The sequence below is a fragment of the Eptatretus burgeri genome, chromosome 2 (assembly GCF_056783735.1).
Source record: "Eptatretus burgeri isolate ZD-2024b chromosome 2, Ebu_testis_v1, whole genome shotgun sequence".
NCBI lineage: Eukaryota > Metazoa > Chordata > Myxini > Myxiniformes > Myxinidae > Eptatretus > Eptatretus burgeri.
Genome location: NC_140962.1, coordinates 160,656,580 through 160,674,825, shown reverse-complemented (window position 1 = coordinate 160,674,825; position 18,246 = coordinate 160,656,580). Strand labels below are relative to the sequence as shown.

The following is an 18,246-nucleotide window of genomic DNA, read 5'->3' as shown; positions in this document are numbered from 1 at the left end:
AGAGGAAAATGAAGAAACCTTGTGACCTTGACCTTGGGACGAAAGATGACGACATCTCCCACCAAGTCCCACCGCCTCCTCCCACCAAGTCATTTCCTGACTCCACGAGCCTTGACGTGTGTGATGGAGAAAAATAGAACGAAAATTACCTTTTGAGAGACGTGAGCAGGGGAAGATGCATGCCGTGCCTTGGGCTTCACAACCATCGGATTGTTGTGAATGGAAGGAAGGAAATGCTTTGACCCTTTCTGCACAGCAAGAGGAACACAATAATCACAGGTGAGTGGGGATGAAGATCAAATTAAATCTTCATGACATAAATGGCCAATTCACACAGTAAGGAGACAGAAAACAAAACCATGAACATGAAAAGCAACACCAAGTACGTGAACTGATGAGTGAAGGGACACACACTGTCACAGATGGGATCTTCAATTAACCGATTATTCTTCTCGTGGAAGATCATTGCTCCCATTGTATTGCCCAGGTCAGTGAAGCACGTCATTGTGGGAGAACAAGCATGTCATCGGTTCAGAACATTCACCTGCACCATTAGCTCAGAGCCAGCAGGGACTCACCGTCACCTCCATTTTGAACGTTGCGTCATCATCGATCCCCATTGTAGTGCCTCGTTTACGGGACAACACAACGATATCACATTAGTCTACCATTGGCCACAGCAAGTACAAGGGTACAACCACCAGCAACAGCTCCACATGGATTCCTTGTTCACCCAACAACGCACAAGTAAAAGAAACAACATTAGGGAACTGGTGACGATTAATCAGATTTGAACCATCTCCTAAAGGATGGTAGGTGTTTTAAAAAAATGTCCACTCTGAGTGTGGAAGGGTTCGAACCACGGCCGAATCATTCAACACACTCATACAATTAATGGTACGAGCTCCTTCCTTGCTTGCCGCCCAACATTTTAAAAGGATATAAAAACGGACAAATAACGACGGACAAGCTCGAAAACATCGCACAGGTTTTCACAGGGTCCCTGAGGAGCACGAGACGTCAACTTGTATAATTTCTCTCTCTCCATGTTCATTTGAATGAAAGACAAACACTTTGATAGGGAACGTTCAAAACAGCCACCACAACCCAACTCCGCATCTTCCACTCAAATGAGCCAATGAGCCTCTTCGTCCCGCCCACATTTCATCGTCTCCATGGTTACAAAGTGAACGCGCCTCTTCGTCCCGCCCACATTTCATCGTCTCCATGGTTACAAAGGGAACGCGCCTCTTCGAACCGCCCATATTTCATCGTCTCCATGGTTACAAAGGGAACGCCCCTCTTTGTCCCGCCCACATTTCATTGTCTCCATGGTCACAAAGGGAACGCGTCTCTTCGTCCCGCCCACATTTCATCGTCTCCATGGTTACAAAGGGAACGCCCCTCTTCGTCCCGCCCACATTTCATCGTCTCCCATGGTTACAAAGGGAACGCCCCTCTTCGTCCCGCCCACATTTCATCGTCTCCCACAGTTATAAAGGGAACGCGTCTCTTCGTCCCGCCCACATTTAATCGTCTCCATGGTTACAAAGGGAACGCCCCTCTTCGTCCCGCCCACATTTCATCTTCTCCCACAGTTACAAAGGGAACGCGTCTCTTCGTCCCGCCCACATTTCATCGTCTCCATGGTTACAAAGGGAACGCGCCTCTTCGTCCCGCCCACATTTCATCGTCTCCCACAGTTACAAAGGGAACGCGTCTCTTCGTCCCGCCCACATTTCATCTTCTCCCATGGTTACAAAGGGAACACGCCTCTTCGTCCCACCCACATTTCATCGTCTCCATGGTTACAAAGGGAACGCGTCTCTTCGTTCCGCCCACATTTCACCGTCTCCATGGTTACAAAACGGAAAGCGTGTGACGCAATGGATAGAACACAAAAATATATTGCCCCACCCATCCGAGGCTTATTTATTGATACATTGAGGTAATCCGGTGAAAAAGAAACGAATAATTTGTCGAATCAATAAATGGTGTGAAATATAAAATAATGAATTCTGTTCGATTGTTGGAATTTGTCCCTTTTTTGCTTTTTCATTTCTGCAACTGTGGAGTTTCTCCTTTCGCTTGATAATATTGTCATGTCAAGCTGACATCTTCAATAAAAACTCATTAATTTACCGAAATTACCAGATGTCACCTTCAAAATATCTAAATGTATTCGGTTGGTGCACTGCATAATGTCATATTATCGTCGTTTTTGTTTCCAATTTATACACTATCTATCGTCATGATGAAGTAGTTCGAGGTAGTGTTCTTCGGATTACGATTGCGATTTTTCTTCACAGTTCGTTCGCTTGGCCTTGTGTGTGTCAAATAATAACTTTTATAAAGTAAACTCCGTTTATCGTTTTGTCTGAGGTGCGTTCCATTACCAATCAGCTTGTATAGCGCTCGCCAAGTGGCTTAAGCAACTCAAGCAAGCATTCCAATGAAACGGTTTCCAACGCTGCATTGGCAAGCAAAAGCAAACTGATTGGTAATGGAACACTTCAATACCCCCTCGATTTCTCTACAAACTGATTGTCTGTCACAGCCGAATGTTGAAGGCAACCATCGCCGCCATCTTGAGACCCCCAAAATAACAATTGCATGCTTTGTTTGTCCCGAGCGGAGAACGGGCCCGCACGAGTTATTATTAAAAACGTAAAATTACGTTCTGGATCCACACCCCCCCCAACCCCGAAATCAAATCCCATTATGATCGCGTCGACCCTCCTCTTTGGTGGAGCGCGGGGGTCACGTGACCGCATGACTCATGACGGTTACGTCACATGGGAACCATTGTTGGAATCCGTTCGATGCGAATGTCTGAGCGTGTGGGACGCGTCGTGTGTTTCCTCAGCGGTTTCGTGTCCTGATATTGTATCAATCTCGCTGTAAAAGGAGACAAGGAGCATTTCAACGAAGGTAAACACGTGGAGTTTGATTGAGAAAACGATTTATAAATCCGTGTTACGTGTGTTCAGTTACCAAGCAACGAGCTCGCGCGCTCGCCAAGCAGGCCTGTTCCTTGTCAACCATTTCTACCAGTGAGTGCTGAATCCACTTGGCGAGCGTTCCACGAGAAACTCGGGAACAGAACACAAAGCTGCTAAATCCGCTTTGTCTGGCCTGCACACCCCTCGATGGACGTACGCCCTCTCCGCCCTGGAGACACGGAGGGGAGACGCCTCCTCCCGCCTCCCTCCACCTCCCCTCCCTCCGCCCCTCCCGCCCCCTCCCGCCCCTCCCGCCTCTCTCCGCCTCCTCCTCTCTCCGCCTCCTCTCTCCTCCCTCCTCTCTCCTCTATCCGCCTCCTCCCTCCTCTCCCCTCTCTCCGCCTCCTCCCGCCTCTCTCCGCCTCCTCCCTCCTCTCTCCGCCACCTCTCTCCTCCTCCTCCCGCCTCCTCCCTCCTCTCTCCTCTCTCCGCCTCCTCCCGCCTCCTCCCGCCTCTCTCCGCCTCTCCCGCCTCTCTCCGCCTCCTCCCGCCTCTCTCCGCCTCCTCCCTCCTCTCTCCTCTCTCCGCCTCCTCCCCTCTCTCTGCCTCCTCCATCCTCTCCTCTCTCCGCCTCCTCCCGCCTCCTCCCGCCTCTCTCCGCCTCCTCCCGCCTCTCTCCGCCTCCTCCCTCCTCTCTCCTCTCTCCGCCTCCTCCCCCTCTCTCTGCCTCCTCCATCCTCTCTCCTCTCTCCGCCTCCTCCCGCCTCCTCCCGCCTCTCTCCGCCTCCTCCCGCCTCTCTCCGCCTCCTCCCTCCTCTCTCCTCTCTCCGCCTCCTCCCCCCTCTCTCTCTGCCTCCTCCATCCTCTCTCCTCTCTCTGCCTCCTCCCCCCTCTCTCATCCTCCTCCATCCTCTCTCCCTCCTCCATCCTCTCTCCTCTCTCCGCCTCCTCCCTCCTCTCTCCTCTCTCCGCCTCCTCCCTCCTCTCTCCTCTCTCTCCGCCTCCTCCCGCCTCTCTCTCCGCCTCCTCCCTCCTCTCTCCTCTCTCCTCCTCCTCCCGCCTCTCTCCGCCTCCTCCATCCTCTATCCTCTCTCCGCCTCCTCCCGCCTCTCTCCGCCTCCTCCATCCTCTCTACTCCCTCCGCCTCCTCCCTCCTCCCTCCTCTCTCCGCCTCTCTCCGCCTCCTCCCTCCTCTCTCCTCTCTCCTCCTCCTCCCGCCTCTCTCCGCCTCCTCCATCCTCTATCCTCTCTCCGCCTCCTCCCGCCTCTCTCCGCCTCCTCCATCCTCTCTACTCCCTCCGCCTCCTCCCTCCTCCCTCCTCTCTCCGCCTCTCTCCGCCTCCTCCATCCTCTATCCTCTCTCCGCCTCCTCCCGCCTCTCTCCGCCTCCTCCATCCTCTCTCCTCCCTCCGCCTCCTCCCTCCTTTCTCCGCCTCCTCCCGCCTCTCTCCGCCTCCTCCATCCTCTCTCCTCTCTCCCCCTCGCTCCACCTCCTCCATCCCCTCTCCTCTCTCCGCCTCTCTCCGCCTCCTCCATCCTCTCTCCTCTCTCCGCCTCCTCCTGCCTCTCTCAGCCTCCTCCATCCTCTCTCCTCTCTCTGCCTCCTCCCGCCTCTCTCCGCCTCCTCCATCCTCTCTCCCCCTCCTCCCGCCCCTCCCTTCAACATGGCCGGAGACGAGGGCATTAAAACGAGCTCTTGCCCACAGAACGTCCGTCCATGTACTTTGATGTGAACGATGTTTCTAAAACCGTTGAACATTTCGCTTTCATATTGTACATATCTGTTGCTCATACGACCCACAAAAGTGGGGAACATGGAGGATCGGGGCTCCTTGTCCACATAAAACCATTTATCGGGTGAAGGGTGGACAAGGGATTGAGTGTTTACTTTTGGGGGTGCTTGGTGTTTGTGGGGATCAGGTTTATTGGTTGAGAAAGGAACGAATTTTTGAAACGCCATCCTTACTGTACGTGTTCAGTCTCACCCAAATCTCACCCAAATCTCACCCGTCTCCCACCCAAATCTCACCCAAATCTCACCCGTCTCCCACCCAAATCTCACCCAAATCTCACCCGTCTCCCACCCAAATCTCACCCGTCTCCCACCCAAATCTCACCCGTCTCCCACCCAAATCTCACCCGTCTCCCACCCAAATCTCACCCGTCTCCCACCCAAATCTCCCCCGTCTCTCACCCGTATCCCACCCAAATCTCACCCGTCTCTCACCCAAGTCTCACGCAAATGTCACCCGTCTCTCACCCAAATCTCACCCGTCTCTCACCCAAATCTCACCCGTCACTCACCCAAATCCCACCCAAATCCCACCCAAATCTCACCCATCTCTCACCCAAATCCCAGCCAAATCTCACCCAAGTCTCACGCAAATCTCACCCGTCTCACTCAAATCTCACCCAAATCTCACCCGTCTCATCCAAATCTCATCCAAATCTCACCCATCTCTCACCCAAGTCTCTCACCCAAGTCTCTCACCCAAGTCTCTCACCCAAGTCTCTCACCCAAGTCTCTCACCCAAGTCTCTCACCCAAGTCTCTCACCCAAGTCTCTCACCCAAGTCTCTCACCCGAATCCCAGATTGTAAATACGAAACAAATAAAATGAGGACATTGAACAGGGCTGCTAATTGAAATATCTAAAGAATTACAGTCATGGGTATTAAATATCATTGTTTTAGGTGTAATTAGAAGACGAACGGTTGTAAATAGCAACACAATATTTATATTTCTGTTCAAATAAACAAGACTGTGTTATCGTCACAACACCGGGCCAAAACTAACATAAATATTCACTTATAACGTTTAAAATCTGAAATTCTACCACCTTTTTTTTTTTACAGTGCAATGAAAAAATGGTGATGTCATTATGACATCATAATACTTAATGGGTAGCTTTAATCGATATAATTGCATCATAATGCAGTTCATTGACTGACATACGTAGTCCGTATGTGATAAATATCACATCACGGCATTTTATGGTGTAATTTTGATCCTGACATGGTTTGACACGGCAATAGGTGATGTCATTATGACGTCATAAAGCACCCTTCCCATCGTCCATTTCTTTGGAACATGACTTTTTTTTTTTACAATTCCTAATTCCCTTGCGCAGCACTGATGCAAAAATGGCGCTTTTGTCCACCGTGTAACAATATTTTTGTTGCTGCTAACCCAGTCACGCCTGTTCCGCCTCAACGCCCCCCCCCCCGCCCATCAACCATCCCTGTCCCTGTGCATCGCCCTCACTATCCCCTCGTGTGGAGCCTATCCGGCCCCACCGCTCCCAGCCCCGCGGGTCCTGCCTCCTTCACCTCCCACCTTCTTGGTCCCCAAGCATCACAAGCCTTCTCTGTTTCATCAAAAATTTATTCAATGAGAGAACGTGTGTGATATTCAGCTCAGCACAACTCTTTGTGGATGTTGGGTTTTCATGAATTATTCTTTTTCAGGGAATCAAGGATGAACCACTCAACAGGTTCACAAGGTGCTGACGTGGATCAGCCTGAAGCATCTGCTGCGACGACGACAACCTCTCTTTGGAAGCGTCTCAAGTAAATGAGCTTACTTTCCTCATCTTCAGTTTTTAAAATTGTCTTTTCGTTATATTAGCCTCAGAATGTGTACAACAAACTGACTTTTTCAATCTTTTTCAACTTAGGCAAGCATGCAGATGGTGTAAAAAGAGGGCGAAACGATGTGATGATCCTGAACCAACCGTGTAAGTAATGGGGAAAAAAATCTCTTCATGATGTCATGACATGAAACGCACCAGCAAAATCCGATGGTTTTGTGATTTTTTTTTTCTTGGGATATTGGCTTTGAGTTGCAAGAGTACACAAAATTTCAGCTTTCTACTCACTTAGAAGATACTAAACATTTACGTGAGTGAGTGAGTGAGTGAGTGAGTGAGTGAGTGAGTGAGAGGTGAAAGAGAGCTTTACATATTACATGATAACAGTCCCACCACTGAGCTTGAGGAACCCAACGACTTACTACCTCCCAGCCAGACACCCTCCCCACTCATTGCCAAATATTTGGTCCCGACCACAAATCCAGTTTCAATCGAGTTGGTTATTGAATCCTTTTTTGAAAGTTTAGATATACTACATCCACTGCACTTCCCTCGACCACACAATCTTTGACTTTCGAGGTCAGTGTATAATAATGTAGAGGATCCTGGTAGTGAGGATTTCAAATTTGATGAAGTGTTTGGCTGTTTTGCCTCCCCATTTGAGCAGTTGCTTCTTGATACTCGGATAACAATAATAATATTAAAAATAAAAATAATAATATTTATAAAGCGCCTTTTGCCAATGGATACAAGCTTTGTCTTTCTTCTTCTTCTTTCTTTCTGAAGCTCTGGCACCACCCTTTCCCCTCCCCAACCATGTCGAGCCTGCCTCCCTGGCTGTGCATGTCCTGCCTCTCCAGCCCACGCATACCGCCTCCCCGGCTCTGAGCAGCCCGCCTCCCTGGCCCCGAGTGTCCCACCACCTTGGCCCCACTCGACTCGCCTCCCCGGCCCTGCTCGCCCCACTTCCCGGCCCCATGCTTCCCGCCTCCCCGGCCCCGAGCGTCCCGCCTCCCTGACTCCGGGCATCCCTGCTCCCCGGCCACGAGCGTCGCTCCTCCCCGGCCCGAGCGTCCCTCCTCCCTGGCCCTGAGTGTCCGTCCTCCCCAGCCCACGCATCTCACCCACCACATGCATCATGCCTTCTCTGTCCTGCTCGTCTATCCTCTCCCGCACCATGTGTCCTGCCTCCCCCACTTCGCACCTTCCATCTCACTGGTTCTTGTGCATTATGTACGCCCTCTGTTTCATGGATGGTTTGGTAAAGAAGAGATTGTGTGTGATATTCAGTTTAGCACACCTATTTGTAGATTTTGGGTTTCAAAGAACAATTCTTTTTCAGGGAATCAAGGATGAACCAATCAACGGGTTCACAAGGTGCTGACGTGAATCAGCCAGAAGCATCTGCTGCAACAACGAAAATCTCTGTTTGGAAGCGTCTGAAGTAAATGAGCTTACTTTCCTCATTTTCAATTTTTTTTAATTGCCTTTTATTATATTAGCTTCAGAATGTGTACAACAAACTGACTTTTTCAATCTTTTTCAACTTAGGCAAGCGTTCAGATGGCGTAAAAAGAGGGCGAAACGATGTGATGATCCTGAACCCAACGTGTAAGTAATGGGGGCAAATCTCTTCTTGATGTGATGTCATGAAACGCACAAGCAAGAAATACGGTGTCCCTTTAAGGAAACATAAGGCGTCCCTTTAAGGAAACATAAGGCTAACCTTGTCGTATCTCAATCCCATTTTGCTCCTTCATTATTTCTCTGTCGTTGATGAGAGGTTGTAGCGCTGCTAGATATCTTTTGGTTGTGTGCATTCACCTCTGAGCTTTCCAGCCTTCGTTGAAATCTCAATGTTGATATAAACTCGTGTTTTGCATGAAGGTGATACATCCATGTGTGCGTCCTCTGTCCAAAGGACATGAAGCTAGAGGGCCATCTTGCAACTCTGAGGGTGAGGGTGGATGTTAGATATCCCATCGTGTCTTTTGCGACGAGACGGTGAGTTCTCGCCAGTAACCTGAACAAATCATAAATCCATGCCACTCAAATGTCAGGGCGAGCAAGCCGGTGCGTGAAAGACTTGGGGAATGACCGTTGCCACTGGCAGAACCCATAAGAAGGGAGAAATACCTGGGGGTTTTTAAACAGGAAGAAGAAGATTGTGGTATAAACATGTCCAGCAAAAATATGTCCAAATTAGAACGGCACTCGGTGGAGCACATACCACCCCGATGAAGCTGAACAGTTTACCTTTTTTTTCCCCACTGATAGTCCAGATCTCAATCTGGATCTTTATCAACCAAATTGAATCAATTGTCCTCATCACACACCCAACATGTCCAGCAAGTTTCATCCGAATACGTGCACATTTTGAAATTCCGTGTTATATATCGTCTTTTGTCCCAATCTCTCAATGGTGAAAAATCACTTATATAATTCTCGTGTCCAGATCAGGATCTGGATCTTCATCAACGTCAAATGGATTCGTCCATATAATGGACACAACCTCTCCATCAAGCTTCGTCCGAATCCTTCCATAACTTTTTGAGGTATCATGCTATATATAGTTTTTGGCCCTATTACTGAATGGTAATTCATCACTTGAAAAGCTGCAGTATTCAGATCCGATTCTTCAACAAAATCTTATCAATCCGTCCTGACAAAGCACAGAACCTGTCCACCAAGTTTCGTCGGAATCCATCCATAACCTTTTGAGGTATCCTGCTCACAAAAAAACAGGGGCTAACACATAACCTGCATCCACCTTCATGCCTGGTGTTGGCTTAATGGTTAGGGTGGTGGGCTTGGGATTCTTGGAAGCTGAGTTCAAAACCCCCTTGGCTGTTGAATTAATACCAGGTGGGGTTGGCTGCCTGTTATCTTTCTGAGGACGGCAAAATGAGTGCCAGCTTGCTGGTGTCCTGTGTCAGAGTGGTGACCTGTCCAGGATTGTACCCAATAGCCAAGGCGACTGATTAGGCAGCACCAACGCTCTGCACAGATTATGGTCCCAATGGATGGATCCACCTTCACTGATGGAGGTAAGCTTAAGGAGGTACACTGCATTGCCAAAATAATGTGGACACCTGCTCGTCCAACATCTCATTCCAAAATCATGGGCATTAATATGGAGTTGGTCCCCCCCATTTCTGCTATAACAGCCTCCACTCTTCTGGGAAGGCTGTCCACCAGATGTTGGAACATTGCTGCGGTGATATGCTTCCATTCAGCCACAAGAACATTTGTGATGTCAGGCACTGATGTTCGATGGGGTCGAGGACAGGGCTTTGTGTAGACCAGTCAAGTTCTTCAACACCGATCTCAACAAACCATTTCTATATGGACCTCGCTTTGTGCACGGGGGCATTGTCATGCTGAAACAGGAAAGGGCCTTCCCCAAACTGTTGCCACAAATTTGGAAGCACATAATCGTCTGGAATGTCATTGTATGCTGTAGCGTTAAGATTTCTCTCATTGGAATTAAGGGGCCGAGCCCAAACCATGAAAACGGCCCCAGAACATTATTCCTCCTCCACCACCAGACCATTATTCCTCCTGCACCAAACTTTACAGTTGGTACTCTGCATTCGGGCAGGTAGGGTTCTCCTGGCATCCGCCAAAACCAGATTAGTCCGTCGGACTGCCAGATGGTGACGCATGATTCATCACTCCAGAGAATACGTTTCCACTGCTACAGAGTCCAATGGTGGTGAGCTTTACACCAATCCAGCTGACGCTTGGCATTGCACATGGTGATCTTAGGCTTGTGTTCGGCTCCCGGCCATGGAAACCCATTTCATGAAGCTCTCGACAAACAGTGCTTGTGCTGATGTTGCTTCCAGAGTCAGTTTGGAACTCGCTAGTGAGTGTTTCAACCGACGACAGACAATTTTTTCCCGTGCTACACGCTTCAGCACTCGGCGGTCCCGTTCTGTGAGCTTGTGTGGCCTACCACTTCATGGCTGAACTGTTGTTCCGAGACGTTTCCACTTCACAATAACAGTGCTTACAGTTGACCATGGCAACTCTAGCAGGGCATAAATTTGACGAACTGACTTTTTTTTTTTTTTTTTTTTGTTGTTTTTGTGTTGGACTTGTTGGAAAGGTGGCATCCTATGACTGTGCCACGTTGAAAGTCACTGAGATCTTCAGTGCTGAGCTCTTCAGTACAGCCCATTCTCCTGCCAATGTTTGTCTATGGAGATTGCTCGGCTGTGTGGTTGATTTTATATACCTGTCAGCAATGGGTGTGGCTGAAATAGCCGAATCCACTAATTATAAAGGGGTGTCCGCATACTTTTGGCCATGTTGTGTACCTCATCTGTGTAGGTCAGCGATACATGACAGAGCACTTTTGATTGAAGGTATCAAAATATTAATCACGGTTTGCAAAGATTTCTTCCCTAGTAAAGTTGCGTAACAGCAACTGCTTTGTGCAATATCACATCATCATAATACGACCAATATATCGAACTTGGACACAGTAGGAGGGCATTTATCTCATCACGCCTGTGCTCAATAAACACCACATTGATTCATTTAATCGATTTATCTACTTTATATCACTGGGGATTGTATCGTGGGAAGGTGGTGAAAACGGTGTAGCAAGCACAGGTGGTACAAGGTACATTACCAGGTTTTCTTTGCTGTATCTACCAAGTCTTTATTTTCGAGGATTGGGTAGAATTGCAGGGTATGAGGTACTTTGGGTGAGGGATGAACAGATGTCGAGAGAAAATTCACTCGCCTGATCCACAGGCCCAGTCAATTCTGCGTCCTCAAAATCTGAATCCCAGGGGCAATGAATTTTCTGTATCCCTTGAAAACTTCGACCCCCATCACCCCCCCCATCTCCAACAGCTCATCCAAACGTTTTCACCTTTGCATATAAATATAACAAACACACGAGCAGTGTGATATTTCATTTGCTAATTTCCCCACTTCTATTTCTATGGTTTTCATGCACATAATTGGCATTTTTTTGACTCGCTAGACCCCTTTGCACCGGGAGCACGACTACATGATACACGTTTATCTAGACAACTCATCTCCTTCAGCTTACATGTACCCCATGGGCTATGATTATGTTTTTACCCACCAAAATTCTACCCAGGCCTACTCTGAGTGCTACTACAAGTTTTCAGCTCATTCTGTCCATTGGTTTATGAATACATATTTGCCAAAAAATACAAACACACACTTCTCAAATTATAGATAGCACTGTACGAGTGTGACATGCTTGCACACTGTAAGCAACTACTTGGGAGCATCCTTCATGCTCTATATATTTGATGACGTGGATTGCGAGAGACCTTTTTTATATTTGATGAAGTGTATTGTGCTTGCATTCTGAAAGCAGCTATGTAACTCAAATGAATCAACCATTATTGATTACATCGAGCTCTTTATTGAAATGTTTACAGTTAGAGTAATTTTTCATGTGAATACGGCAAAAGTTATAAAATATGAGGTGCAAGAGAAGAGGCATGTGTCAGTGTTGCTTAGAAACTAGTTCCAGTGTGAACTCCATTGTCTTGGGCCACGTGACCTGCAGTGACCAGACCAAGGCTGTACCGGCCTACTTTTACATTCAGATATTTTCATTTGTGTGAATTTTCCGATGGTTTTGTGATTTTTTTTTCTTGGGATATTGGCTTTGAGTTGCAACAGTACACAATGAAGATACTCAACATTTACATGAGTGAGTGAGTGAGTGAGAGAGAGCTTTACATATTAGACGATAACAGTCCCAACACTGAGCTTGAGAAACCCAAAGACTTACAACCTCCCAGCCAGACATCCTCCCCACTCACAGCTAAATATTTGCTCCCGACCACAAAACCAGTTTCAATCGAGTTAGTTATTGAATCCCTTTTTGAAAGGTTAGATATACTACATCCACTGCACTTCCCTCGACCACACAATCTTTGACGTTTTGAGGTCAGTGTATAATAATGTAGAGGATCCTGGAAGTGAGGATTTCAAATTTGATGACGTGTTTGGCTGTTTTGCCTCCCCATTTGTGCAGTTGCTTCTTGATACTCAGAAAACAATAATAATATTAAAAAAAAAATAAAAAAACATTAGAAAGCACCTTTTGCCAATGGATACAAGCTTTGTCTTTCTTCATCTTTCTTTCTGAAGCCCTAGCCCCACCCTTTCCCCTCCCCGGCCATGTTGAGCCCACCTCCCTGGCTGTGGATGTCCTGCCTCTCCAGCCCACGCATTCCGCCTCCCCTGCTCTGAGCAGCCAGCCTCCCTGGCCCCGAGTGTCCCACCATCCTGGCCCCGAGCATCGCGCCTCCCCAGCTCCGAGTGTCCCACCATCTCGGCGGCCCCACTCGCTTCGCCTCCCAGGTCCCGCTCACCCCACCTCCGTGGCCCCATGCTTCCCACCTCCCTGGCCCAGAGCGTCGCGCCTCCCCGGCCCTGTGCATCCCATCTCTCTGACTTCCATGTCCTGTCGACAAGGCCCACCCTTTCACTTCACCAGCGACGTGTTTCCCACCTCCCTGGCGCTGTGGGTCCCTCCTTCCTGGTCATGCACATCCTTCATTCCTGGCCCACCGCATTACACCTATCTGGCCCTGCGCGTCCTCCCTTCCCAGCCCGCGCATCCCACCCACCACATGCGTCATGCCTTCTCTGCCCTGCTCGTCTATCCTCTCCCTCACCATGTGTCTTGCCTCCCCACTTCGCACCTTCCATCTCACTGGTTCCTGTGCATTATGTACGCCCTCTCTTTCATTGAAGATTTGGTAAAGGAGAGATTGTGTGTGATATTCAACTGAGCACACCTCTTTGTAGATTTTGGGTTTTAATGAACTATTCTTTTTCAGGGAATCAAGGATGAACCAATCAACTGGTTCACAAGGTGCTGACGTGAATCAGCTAGAAGAATCTGCTGCAACAACGAAAATCTCTGTTTGGAAGCATCTGAAGTAAATGAGCTTACTTTCCTCATTCTCAGTTTTTTAAATTGCCTTTTATTATATTAGCCTCAGAATGTGTACACCAAACTGACTTTTTCAATCTTTTTCAACTTAGGCAAGCGTTCAGATGGCGTAAAAAGAGGGCGAAACGACGTGATGATCATGAACCCACCGTGTAAGTAATGGGGGCAAATCTCTTCATGATGTCATGACATGAAATGCACAAGCAAGAAATATGGTGTCCATTTAAGGAAAGATAAGGCCAACCCTGTCGTATCTCAATCCCATTTTGCTCCTTAATTATTTCTCTGTCGTTGATGAGAGGTTGTGGTGCTGCTGGATATCTTTTGGTTGTGTGCATTCACCTCTGAGCTTTCCAGCCTTCGTTGAAATCTCAATCTTGATATAAACTCGTGTTTTGCATGAAGGTGATACATAAATGTGTGCGTCTTCTGTCCAAAGGACATGAAGCTAGAGGACCATCTGGCAGCTCTGAGGGTGTGGGTGGATGTTAAATATCCCATCATGTCTTTTGCGACGAGACGACGAGTTATTGCCAGTAACCTGAACAAATCATAAATTCATGCCAATCAAACGTCAGGGCTCGCATGTCGGTTCGTGAGACGTGGACCAAACCTGTTCACACTGGCCGACCCATTAAGAAGGGAGGAATACTTGGGATTGCTATCGAAAATTAAGAAATTTGTGGATGAAACACATCTCAGAAAAACAAATGCAAATGGCAGCGCACCCTCACCCGTCTCACCCTTCCCCTACCCTCCGCCCCCCCCACCAAATTTCCATCATTTCCTACCTGAGAGTTTGCTTCTGTGTACAATTTGTCCATGCCATGCATCCTCCCCATCCCTCTTTCCTTCGCGCATCCCTTATTTGTCCAAGTCTCCCTCTATTTTATCCTTCAACCCTGCTGTTGGTGTTTTCCCCCCTCTTTCCATTTTTCCCTTTGTTCTGTTGTGCCAAGGCATCCATTCATGGTTCTAGCTTTTCCATGAGCCTTGACTTTGCAAAAACAAGCTCAAATAAGCTAAGATCCTCGTCTTCTTAATGATGACGTCATTAAAACGAATGTGACATCATTGTGATGTATTAGGTTTGCGATAACTTATCTGTGCTAATGCCCGGCTTGATTCCCACAAACAAAATTCAAACAGCTTGCCTAATTTCGGAGATAATGGTTTAGGCGATTTCCCTTAGCGGCGATATTATGACGTCAACCTTTTTTTCTTGGAAGAATTTCCAAAATCGGAGATGGTTACTGTGCCTGCGCGTGCGCTTTCTGCATATACATGGCAAGTTTCACAAAGATCCGATGAAAACTCTGGGTTGTGAAACAAAAATAGGAATGATGTCATAAAAATTGATATGACGTCATAGTGATGTATCATATGTGCGGTAATTCATCTGTGTCAATGCCCTGTTCGATTCCCGCAAACAGAATTCAAAAAGCTTGCCTAGTTTCGGAGATAATTTTTTAGCGATTTCCATTAGCGGAGATATTTTGACGTCATAACTTTTTCTTCTCGGAGGAATTTTCAAAATCGGAGATGGTTACTGTCTGCGCAGGGAATTTTTACATATAAATGCCAAGTTTCAGGAAGTGTTGATGAAAACTGTAGGCTGTGAAACAAAAAAGTCCACAAGAAGAAGATAAAGAACAACAATGTGAGTAAGACTTGCAGATCCTCTCCGAGGATCTAATAACAAGAGCGAAAATTGCTTTGCAATACATGTCCCCTTCCAGTTCCAATGAATGTTCAGGAGATAAAAAATTGTTTGCGTTTAACGCTCGCATGAGGCGATACCGGAACCAAAATGAAGAACAAGAAATTCTCTTCGGCACCGTGTTTGGGTCTATTCGGAAAAAATAAAAGGAAAAACAAGCAATCATAGACTGGTACTTACGAAATCGTCAACTTGACCTCTGACCTTGTCTAATAAAAGCTGTCTCTTGAGAAGGTAGCGACACAAACCAGAAGTTTCTACGATGATTCTGTACCAAACCATCAAAAATCGAATGTTTTGGATGTTTGACCTCACTGTGACCTTGACCTTTGACCGATTTTGAACAAAATCTAATCAGCACTAGCCATCAGCCTCCTGAATCACGTGATGTAATTTGACATTGGTAACTTCTTCCGTTCTCGAGTTATCTGTACCAAACCATCAAAAATCGAATATGTGACCTCACCGTGACCTTGACCTTTGACTGATTTTGACCAAAATCTAATCAGCACTAGCTATCACCCTCCTGAATCACGTGGTGTAATTTGACATTGGTAGCTTCTTCCGTTCTCGAGTTATCTTGCCTACAAACAAACAAACAAACAAATAAACGAACAAACAGAAACGGAAGGCATCAATATACTTACGAAATCTTAAGATTTCGTAAGTAACAAACAAACAGAGGACGGAAGTAACAATTTTCATTTACTGATGTCTTTTGTAGACTCAAAACCAACAATGAAAACGTGGATAACAAATCGGAGATAAAAGTTGTTTGCTTCAACGCATGCTCGAGCCAATACTGGAACCAAAATGAAGAAGAAACGATGTAACCAACTGTGCTTCGTTCGTTTCTCAGCTTTGCCTCTTTTGTATTAATAATAACCCGATGTACAAACATGAAGCACAAACATGCGTTTGGCTTATTTGTATATATAATACATTGTGATTATATCTCTGGGATCATTCCAATTGCAATGGGCCAAGGACTAACACCCAGGCCTAAGGTGTGAGGATTGACGGACGATCTGTACTTCTTCATGCAATGGCAGCGCATGATTTTGTTTGGGTGGAGTCAGGCCATCTGTCCAGCCAATCGGTGTAATGCAGTGGGGTGGAGTCAGGACAGCTGAACACTGACCCATGTATTAATATGTGATGTTTTCTAAGTTTTATAAAGCACATAACTCTGTGAAAAAACAGACAAAATCCCCTGAAACTCAAATTTGTTCTCTAACTTATCGTAATAAGGCCTCTCTGGCCCCACCCGTCTCGTTTCAGTTGAATATGTTAAAGGGTATGGGGGAAAAAAGTCGGAAAAAGCCATAGGTGAGATGGATGGATGGACGGACAGACGAAGAGCTTATCCTGTAGTCCCCTCCTGTGAAACCGGTTGGGGACTAATAATAATAATAATAATAATATAAAAAATATTATATACATATGTATATAATTTATATTTTGTTGCGGACCCGGGGTCGGGGCAAGAAGACCGTGAGTGGGGGGGGGGTGGGGGAGCTATCTTGGGTTCCCACCAGACTCTCCGGAATCGTAAGCCATCGCACCCGGATAGCTCTGTGACACGGCGGGTTGGTAATCGATTGTGAACACCAATAACTCAACCACGTGACTTGGAGTCCTCCGTCTAATGGAAATCAGTTACCAGAAGTGGTCACGTGATCCAATTACCGGGGGACATGCCCTCGGTACACGTTGTTCAAACCGGATTACCTTTCTGGATCAGATTCAGCCGAGCGTAACTCCCAAGGACGTTATGGCTAGAAAAAAACAGATCGTTGGGGAATAACGCCCGGCTAAGCTAGGATATGCACCATGCTGGACCAATGAAGGAAAAGCAGAAAAGTAACTGGCAATATTTCTGCACAAGCATTTATTTGCAATCAGGTGAGGAAAGGTATGTGGCACAGTGAATGGGGTTTATTATTTACAGCAAGGATAGCAAGGAATTTGTGGGGTGCGACAAAAGGCAAGCAATTTACAAAAGCAGACACAGAGCTCACTTATCCCATTATATCTTCTACAATATTAACTTATGCTATGACAGGCACCATCACACACACACACACACACACACACACACACACACACACACACACACACACACACACACACACACACACACACACACACACACACACACACACACACACACACACACACACACTCTGAAGATTAGATTGCCAGAAGGAAGGAGAACAGATGAGAACCAACGGCCTCGCAATACCTGGCGCAGTCTCATTCGCACATCCGGCACGACACAGCCCAGAGCCCCGCACCGCCCTGCGACCCCCGCCTTCTGTCCTGCCATGCCCTGGCGACTGGATGAGGGCCGCGCCGGTCCCACGCGCCCATTCGGGGCATCCCCGGTGAGACGTGGCCAACGCGCCTGGCCCGTCCTCGAACCGAGTGGCCTGGACCATGTAGCACGCCTCCACCTGGCGGCGAACCCTATTGATACGGAGGTGTGAGGAGGCGCGTGATGATTCCCCCCCACTTGCGGAAGATGCTGGCGGGCGAGGCGGTGAGCCCCCAGTGACCGAAGGTTGAGCAAGGTGAGACGCCGTTGTAAATTGTCGTGCAGATTCGAATGAAAGGGCGCGCCTTGCGCGTGCTTGTTCATGTCGTAATTCTCTCATCCGGTGCGTGGGTATCTATTATCGTGTATGTGTGCTTTCTTCGATTTGTATCATGGATAAAAGGAAAGGGTTGGATGGAAATCAGGATTGAAAGGAAGATAGAGATATAGTTAATAGACCTAGCTATGAGACCCATACAACGCACTTCGTCCCGTTAACCCACAAGACATGAGGGGAAGTCCTGACTGCATAAAGACTAACAAAATAACTGCCTGGGGATCACTGTTTGGTGCCATTGCCTTAGAGGCTTAGAGGCATGCAGTTTTGCAGAACCGCAACAATATATATATATATATATATATATATATATATATATATATATATATATATATATATATATATATATATATATATATATATATGCATACATATATATA

At 47.2% G+C, this 18,246-nt stretch overlaps 1 protein-coding gene across 5 annotated transcripts in view; it reads left to right on the top strand.

The window, feature by feature from the left end:
• The first annotated feature begins 2,760 nt into the window (after positions 1-2,760).
• LOC147033730 (serine/threonine-protein kinase NIM1-like) overlaps positions 2,761-18,246 on the top strand; it is a 158,869-nt gene continuing 143,383 nt past the window's right edge. For 3 of the 5 annotated variants that reach the window (XR_015055617.1, XR_015055616.1, XM_085871894.1), the window contains exons 1-7: positions 2,762-2,931; positions 6,410-6,511; positions 6,619-6,678; positions 7,874-7,975; positions 8,083-8,142; positions 13,377-13,478; positions 13,585-13,644. Coding sequence is in view for 2 of the 5 variants with exons in the window: in XM_085871894.1 (XP_085728020.1) it covers positions 6,420-6,511; positions 6,619-6,678; positions 7,874-7,975; positions 8,083-8,142; positions 13,377-13,478; positions 13,585-13,644 (476 nt within the window). In the remaining 3 variants the exon portion in view is untranslated. Of the gene's footprint in view, positions 2,932-6,409; positions 6,512-6,618; positions 6,679-7,873; positions 7,976-8,082; positions 8,143-13,376; positions 13,479-13,584; positions 13,645-18,246 lie in introns of all 5 variants that reach the window. The other 2 variants (XM_085871895.1, XR_015055618.1) reach the window with 2 other exon arrangements.